At 51.0% G+C, this 7995-nt stretch overlaps 1 protein-coding gene across 2 annotated transcripts; it reads left to right on the top strand.

Annotated features, from left to right (window-relative positions):
* The first annotated feature begins 959 nt into the window (after nt 1-959).
* Emx2 (empty spiracles homeobox 2) lies at nt 960-7263 on the top strand. 2 transcript variants are annotated; one of them, XM_041661724.1, is made up of 3 exons: nt 960-1476; nt 3434-3618; nt 5745-7263. In XM_041661724.1, exons 1-3 carry the CDS (start codon nt 1068-1070, stop codon nt 5910-5912), a joined length of 762 nt encoding a protein of 253 aa, XP_041517658.1. In that variant the 5' UTR covers nt 960-1067; the 3' UTR covers nt 5913-7263. The 2 variants fall into 2 exon arrangements, with proteins under 2 accessions (XP_041517658.1, XP_041517659.1); XM_041661725.1 differs by lacking the exon at nt 3434-3618 and having other exon boundaries at nt 5745-5848.
* The last annotated feature ends 732 nt before the right edge of the window (nt 7264-7995 follow it).

Genomic DNA, 7995 nt, shown 5'->3' with positions numbered 1-7995 from the left:
GAGCTCTGTGAGTGAAGAAATCTGCGCGTCTGTCTGAGCTTCGGTCCTAGCAGCTTCGGTGCCGGCGCTGCAGGTTTAGGATCCAGGGGTCCGCAGCAAAGGCTGCGCGGGCCGAAGACTCTGCAGGGACCCGGGTGCCCCGGAGGGAGTGGTGTTAGTGCAGTAGGAGGCGGTGGCTGAGGGGGAGGAGGTGGGGAAAGAGGGGGAGGAGAAGGTAGAGGAGGAGGAGAAGAACGAGGAAGAGGAGGGAAGCGGAGGAGGCCAAAGAGGAGGAGAGAAGCCGCAGCGGGCGCCGAGGGAGCGAGGGAGCTAGCCCGGAGCGACTGGCGAAGGCACCGAGAGGTCGAGGCCGAGCGGGCGGCTGGAGGCACAGTCGGGGCAGCGGCGCCGACTCCGTTCCACTCTGGGCCGGGATCCAGGCCTCCGGGTTCCCAGGCGCTCGCCTCCCTCTGACGCACTTTAAAGAGTCTCCCCCCTTCCACCTCAGGGCGAGTAATAGCGACCAATCATCAAGCCATTTACCAGGCTTCGGAGGAAGCTGTTTATGTGATCCCCGCACTAATTAGGCTCATGAACTAACAAATCGTTTGCACTACCAGTGAAGAAGCGAACACTTCCATGGATTGCCCTTGGACTTAGGGCGCCCTGCCGCCTTTTGCAAAGGAGAGAAAACTTTTTTTGGCCTCCCCTGAGAACCCCCCTTCCCTGCCTTTAACTCCAATCTCCCCCCACGCCATCTCGCTCAAAAAAATATTACCCCAATCCACGCCTGCAAATTCTTCTGGAAGGATTTTTCCCCCCTCTCTCCAGGTTGGGCGCGTTTGGTGCAAGATTCTCGGGATCTTCGGTTTTGCCTCTCCTCCCCCTCCCCCCTCCTTTCCTTTTTCCTTTCCTTTCTTTCTTTCTTCCTTCCTTTCTTTCCTTTCCTTCCCCCCCACCCCCACCCCCACCCCAAACAAACGAGTCCCTAATTCTCGTCGGTCCTCGCCGTGGGCAGCGGGCGGCGAAGGCAGCGCGCTGCGGTCGCCGGGAGCAGGGAGCCCCGGGCGCCCGCTCCTCGGCGCAGCATGTTTCAGCCGGCTCCCAAGCGCTGCTTCACCATCGAGTCGCTGGTGGCCAAGGACAGTCCCCTGCCTGCCTCGCGTTCTGAGGATCCCATCCGTCCAGCGGCGCTCAGCTACGCCAACTCCAGCCCAATAAATCCGTTCCTCAACGGCTTCCATTCGGCCGCTGCAGCCGCCGCCGCGGGCAGGGGCGTCTACTCCAACCCGGACTTGGTGTTCGCCGAGGCGGTCTCGCACCCGCCCAACCCCGCCGTGCCGGTGCACCCGGTGCCGCCGCCGCACGCCCTGGCCGCCCACCCCTTACCCTCCTCGCACTCGCCACACCCCCTCTTCGCCTCGCAGCAGCGGGATCCATCCACCTTCTATCCCTGGCTCATCCACCGATACCGATATCTGGGTCATCGATTCCAAGGTACGTGCCACGTCGCGGAGCTGAAGCGCGCCGTTCTGGTTGCCTCCTTAACGGGGCCGGGCCTGCTCCGGGTGGGCTCTCCTGGAGGCCTGGGAAGAGGTTAGTCAGTGTGTTGAGTTCTCAAACCAGGGAGCGAGGGGCCCGCGTGGCATAGGTCCCCAATTTCTGAAGTCGAGGTTCGTTTGGGTTATTAACTTGTCCACCACTTAACCTCTTGGAAAGGGGCGCGAACGAGGTGTCCGGTGGTATGCGCCGCCGGGGTAGGGCTGGCCGGGACAAGCTGCCTGCGGGCGAAGTCCGCTGTCAATAAGCCTGAGCCCACAAGGTCCCCAGAATTCTGGTCCCCTGAACCGTGTCCCAGGCCGATCTACCGTATCTCAGGGATTCAAACCCGGCCACATGGCCAGATTTACTGGACTGTTGATCTCCACTCTACATCCGCTCCACGCCCCTCCAGCCCAGACCAGAGACTTTTAGGTCTTCAAATCCTTTATGTAGGCAAAGGGATGCTCGAAACCTCAGCGCAAACTGTTTCCTTCTTCCAGCTCTGGAGGCCCAAGGAGGGGCGGAACAGAGCAAGTAGAAACCTCCGCAGCTCCACTGACTTTCCCCTCGACCCGTTTAACTGGGGGACCCCCCAGGACGCGGCGGGAAGGAAGGTTTCGGCTGGTTTCTGTTTGGTTGATTTTTTTTTCTTTAAAAAAGAAAAAGAAATTAAGAAAAAGAAAAGGGAAAAAAACTAATCGAAAGAAGGCCCGACAATGGGAAATTTGTTTGGGCGTCTTTTTTTTTTAAATTTCCAATTTATTAATTTTTTTTTGCTTCTGGGTAGGGGTTGGTAGAAAAGGTAAAAGTTTAGGAAAAGAGTTCGAGTATTTAGTTTGTCGATGGAGAGCATAAAGGACCCAACTCAGGCGGGGCAGGATCGATACCAAGGGGCTGCATTACTCTCAGAGTCTAGAATAGGGTAGCTGCCACCTCAACATTTTATATATATACATACAAAAACCCTCAAACAAAAAAAAAACAAAAACACAAACGAAAGCAATATACCTTTCTCTTTCAGTTCACTACTGAAATTACCTCCACCCCCGCTGGGAAAACCGGCTGTTTTTTTTTTTTATTGTTTGGATTTTGGTGAATAGATTTACTTTCTTTAATAAGAAAAGCCGAAATACCCCAGGCTTGCCTTCAAAGTTTAGGGCTCAGCTTCCCCATTCTCGGCCAGCTATGTTTTTGGTCGTTTCGCCACATCAGGAGCAGCCCCGATCTTCGTAGGCCGATGGGAACATTGCGGGCGAGTACTCAACTCATTCAGTCACCCCGAGTCTCCTGTTCCTCCACTCTCCACTCTTAGCTTTCTGCAGCCCAGGAACCCCAGAACCGAGTACTCTAGAGGCAGTCGCCTTAGCAACCGGGCATCCTCGCCTCTGGCCCGGTTGCAACGTCTAAACCGGCCTCTGCAATTTCCCAGCGAGATAGCAGACAAAAATTCTTGAATAAATTCGCGAGAAAACTATGGGTAGAGTCCCGTTGTTCTTCCCACGCTCAAGTCAAAAAATTCAAATAGGCTAGAAACTAGGTAATCTATTCTTATTCTTAGTTTTGGATGATGGGCACCAACCTCCTCGCCCAGGCTCTATCCTCCTGATTTCTGCTCCCGACACACCCGGCATAAAAGTATCCAGGCCTGCGGTGCCAGGGCAGTGGTGTAGCCCGCGGAGGTCCGGAGTCGGAGGACCTCAGAGACAATCGCTAGTTAGGTACCGCCCAGATGGGAGCCCCGGGGACCAGGGTCAGGCCGTTCAGCCGGTGTACTTTTCAAAAGTCCAGGGAGTGCCACCGGACCAGCGGGTTTGGCGTTGCGGACTAGTCAAAGGCCCAGCCCGGCTCCGGAGAAGCCCGCGACTCGGGCCTGGGAGGCCCCCTAATGGTACTTCTGCTGTGCACCCTGCAGGGAACGACACAAGTCCTGAGAGTTTCCTTTTGCACAACGCTCTGGCCCGAAAGCCGAAGCGGATCCGAACCGCCTTCTCGCCGTCCCAGCTTTTAAGGCTGGAGCACGCCTTCGAGAAGAATCATTACGTGGTGGGAGCGGAAAGGAAGCAGCTGGCGCACAGCCTCAGCCTTACGGAAACTCAGGTGAGTGTGGCCCAGCAGCTAGGGTACCCCATCCAGACCCAGGCAGACAGCGCCCGGTACATCCACCACTGCTGAGCTCCTAGAGGGTTCGTGGAGTGAATTCCATGCCAGAGCTTTGGATCTGTAACTTTCCAGGTGCTTGGCGTTGTTAGGGTAGTATGAGCTGCAGGGATGAGTTTCTTCTTCTGCTCCGCTGCTCAGGCCCTGGGAAATCCAAGCCAACCCATCTCTGTAGTTTTGCTGAGAGTGTTGGTGAGAACCACGGAGGCTCAATTGGGATCTGAGATGTGGCTAATTGCAGCAGGGTGTTCTGGTGACTAGGGCTCAAGGCTGGCGAAGGTAGGGAATGGTTTTGATACACGTTCTGAAAGATTCTCCACCCACCCGGTTATTCTTCTTAAGGGAATGTCGGGGAGTCAGAAGCCGGGGAACAGGCGGCTGGGCGATCTTGAAAACTAGACTAGACAGTTCGCAGAGAGATAGCCTTAGGGGACAGGGTCTTCCCTGCGCTGCAAGTGTTGGCAGCCTAGCTTGGGTTAGTCCCAAGGCAGGGAGGGGGTTTCGGTCTACAGTAGGCGCTACCGGGCTCCCAGACGCGAGGCAGGGTCAAAGTTCTCAGCAAACAGTAGTAACGTTTGGGGGCAGAGTAAGTTGTACTGCTTTTTCTGAGAAGCTCAAATCGGGGGTTTATATATATATATAAAGTTTATATATATATAAACTTTTATATATATATATAGTTTATATATATGTATAAACTTTTTAAAATATATATATATATATATATATATAATTTTAAAAAGTTTCCCCTCCACGGGGTGTAAGAAATAACAAGAAGACCTTGCGGGTTTGTACAGGGCGGGCACAAGGCAAGGCCCAGCTGATTTCTCCTGGACAGCCTAGGCAGCGATGGTCTTTGTCCGCCTCGCTGCCCACACTGCCTGGTGTCTTTGTGTGCATGTCAAGCCCCCAGTGCTCTGAGTGCACCGATGCACGCTTTGGGCAAACGCAGGGGTGGGGGTTGGAGGAGTGAACTGTCCTCCCCCTTAATTAACAAACTCAAAGCAAATTAAACTCAGCCTTGCTCAGGCTCTGCACTTTGGGGGACAGGGGCATTGGGGAAAGCAAGTAGGACTTCTTGGAAGTCTTAAAGGTGGGAATGGAGTGCTATCTCAGGAGCTCAGGGGCTCTGACTGGGCCACCGCGATTAGGGTGAGCTGCAGTCACTACAGTCTTCTTCCTCTGTAACCACACTACTGGGCAAACTTGGGCCGTGCTGCTGAATAGAGCATCACTCAACTTCCCCCACGGGGCAGTTGATGGCAGCTGACTTCAACCTCAGAGACTCTTAGCTGCAAGGTCCAGGGAGGGTCCAGAGGGAAGAGATGTGACTGAAGTTGAAGCTGACCCTACCCTGTTTGGGGACTGGACAGAAGCCGAGGGAAGAGGCGCTTCTCCTTCTCCCTCCTGTTGTTCAGTTTCTTTTACTTCCTTTCTAAGTCACAATCTCCCTGAAGCTTTCCCTTCAGCAGGCCCCGAGTGAGGCCTGTAAAGTCGCTGTCCTTTGGGCTCCCTCTCGGTGGGTCTCTAGTCCTGCTCACCTGCCAGTATCCCCCAGCAAGGCCCGAGTACAGGTAAATCCCTATCTTCTATGCAGGCCTTGGCCTGGTAGAAGAGGCGCTATATTTAGGCAACTTCAGACTGAGAAAATAGAAAGCACATTAGGCCCAGCTAAAAAGACTGAGGTCTTTTCTGCAATCACTGGCTGGGCAAGCAAGAAACATACTTTATTTTTTCTTTATTTTTTTCCTTGTTTAATTATTTTTAACAAAGTTTTGCATGCTTTGCAAAAAGCTTTTGCTCTAAGTGGGATGTGCGTGGGAGAAATGACTCCAATGAGGGTACTGTGGCCCTTGGGGAAATGTTCCTTGGTAGGTTTTGGAAGGAAAGGGGACTAGGCTTCTCACCTGCATTCCTTGCTCTCAGAGAGGAAACCTAGGAGTGGTCAGCCCTTAGGGTATGTATCTGGGGAGCTGTGGTCAGGCCTGGGCAAGGGGCAGACCTCTGGCGTTTGGTAGGAAGGCACCGTGAAGCATCTAACGATGCCCGCTTGCCTTTCCCCACAGGTAAAAGTATGGTTTCAGAACCGGAGGACGAAATTCAAAAGGCAGAAGCTAGAGGAAGAAGGCTCAGATTCTCAACAGAAGAAAAAAGGGACACACCACATTAATCGGTGGAGAATTGCCACCAAGCAGGCGAGTCCGGAGGAAATAGATGTGACCTCAGACGATTAAAAGTACAAACCTAATCCCACACCAATGGACAGCATGGAGCAAAAGAGACAGGGAGAGGAGGGGAAGAAGAAAAAAAACCCTACAAAACAAAACCAAACTGCACACACATTCACCAAGAAAGGGAGAAAGGGGAATCTGAGCAGTGGCTCGCAGCAGACTTTGGACAGCGAGGGCACTGAACCGAGCGCTGCCACTGCGCACGCACCAGGCGCAGGCACGAACGAGATGGCAGAGGACCGAGGCCTTTTCACCAACGTGCAACTCTCGTCTAAAGAGGCAGCTGAGTGAGTGAGAGAGACAGAGACTGGGAGGGAAAGAGCAAGAAAGGGGGAAAAGAATGAGAGAGAGAGAGAGAGAGAGAGAGAGAGAGAGAGAATGATCCCCTCCTCCTTGTGAGGCAAAGGCACATTCTGACAAGAGAAGCTGTCAGTCAAATGCCAAACCAGGGAAACAAGATGATTGGCAGGTATTCCGCGAATCAAAGTCCATTTAGAAACGATAGTGATTTTTAAAAAAGGCACAGGACTTTTAATTTTGCACTTCGCAGTGTTTCCCCCATCTTTAATTAGAAATAACACAAAATTCCATGTCTAGCCCCATCCTACACCTGTTTCAAAAACTTGAATTGCATGTAGCAGTTGTTGGGCGAATGGTGTCTAAAAAGATAAATTGTAATTTTATTTTTCTGTTAAAGACAGGTTCTGTGTATTTTTATTTTTTTTCTGAGAACTGTCCAGTCTGTAAAAACACTTTTTTGATACCTTCTGTTGTCAAAGTGATTGTGAAAGCTAAATGAAGTAGGCTCGGAGATAGTGGTCCTCTTACAGAAGAATGAGGGAGCAGGATTGGGATGGAGGGCTGGGGAGGGTGCCCCTGAGAAGAATCAGGACTTATGCTGGGGTTAAACAGCAGCAGCAGCAGCAACAACAAAATAACAACAAAAACCTAAGTTAATTCTATTTCTTGGATATTTCCTTTCCTAACATTCTGAGATTTAAAGCCACCAAAACCTTTCCTTTCAGTGGTTGGAGAAATTGACTGCATCCATCCAGCCACCTGGTGTGATGGCCGTTCAGAACTTTAAGACTGTCTGTTGCAAACGTGGAAGGAAAGACTGTAGTTAACGGGGGTGGTGGTAGTGTGGCCAACAACATGGGGGTTTTCAAGCACTGAGCTTCTCTTCCAAGACCATAGACTTACTAAAGAGGGTGACAAATGCTTCCTTAGTGTCTTCTATACCAGAATGTAAATATTTTTGTGTTTTGTGTTAATTTGTTAGAATTCTAACACGCTATATACTTCCAAGAAGTATGTCAATGTCAATATTTTGTCAATAAAGATTTATCAATATGCCCTCAGAGTAGTTGTCTTGGGAAATTGAAGTGGATCTTTACAAAAGTGACTCTCTATGTCCAGTGTGGTCCTTCTTCAACTAGGCTCTAGAGATCCTGACTCCCCACCCACAAACGAGCCATGCTGATGGGTTTGGGGGAGCAGTATTTTAAAGAGGTGTGAATGGACCAGGGAGATGGTTAAGACGACCAAACTCTTTTAGAAGAGGGAAAGGTGAGAAGTTGTCCAAGCAACTTCATTGAAGGAGTTTAGTTTCAAGTCCAGCACCCCCCAAAAAAAACTGAAAGAAAATTTTTACTCCTCTTTACCTCTGTTTTTTTCTTTCTTTTCTTTTTTAAGTTTAGAATGTAGTATGAGTTGAACAATATTCTCCAGGAAAGCTCTTATAACCCGAATTCTGAGGCTTCTAACTTTGTTTCCGACTTCAAACCCCTTAAGGACACATTGTCAACTTCCCTTTCTCCTCTTTCACTCCTTTCCCTCTCTCTCTCTCTCTCTCTCTCTCTCTCCCTCTCTCTCTCTCTCCTCTAATTTGCTGAAAGAGATGGGGATGAGCCCAAAGGACCCAGACACCTTATAAGGCAAACATTCTGAGAAATCTTCCACTCTTAATTTTAACACAGAAAAGAAAAAGTTGTAACCATTCTCAAAGAAAACTTCGCTCCCTTTCCCTCCCCCTCCCCCTTCTGGGGGTCTGAGGTTGTTTTTTGCATGCTTCATTTGCTTCCTA

The sequence above is a fragment of the Microtus oregoni genome, unplaced genomic scaffold (genome assembly GCF_018167655.1).
Source record: "Microtus oregoni isolate MIOR12 unplaced genomic scaffold, Mior012 000012F_ref0000307, whole genome shotgun sequence".
NCBI lineage: Eukaryota > Metazoa > Chordata > Mammalia > Rodentia > Cricetidae > Microtus > Microtus oregoni.
This window is presented reverse-complemented; position numbering and strand designations above follow the sequence as displayed.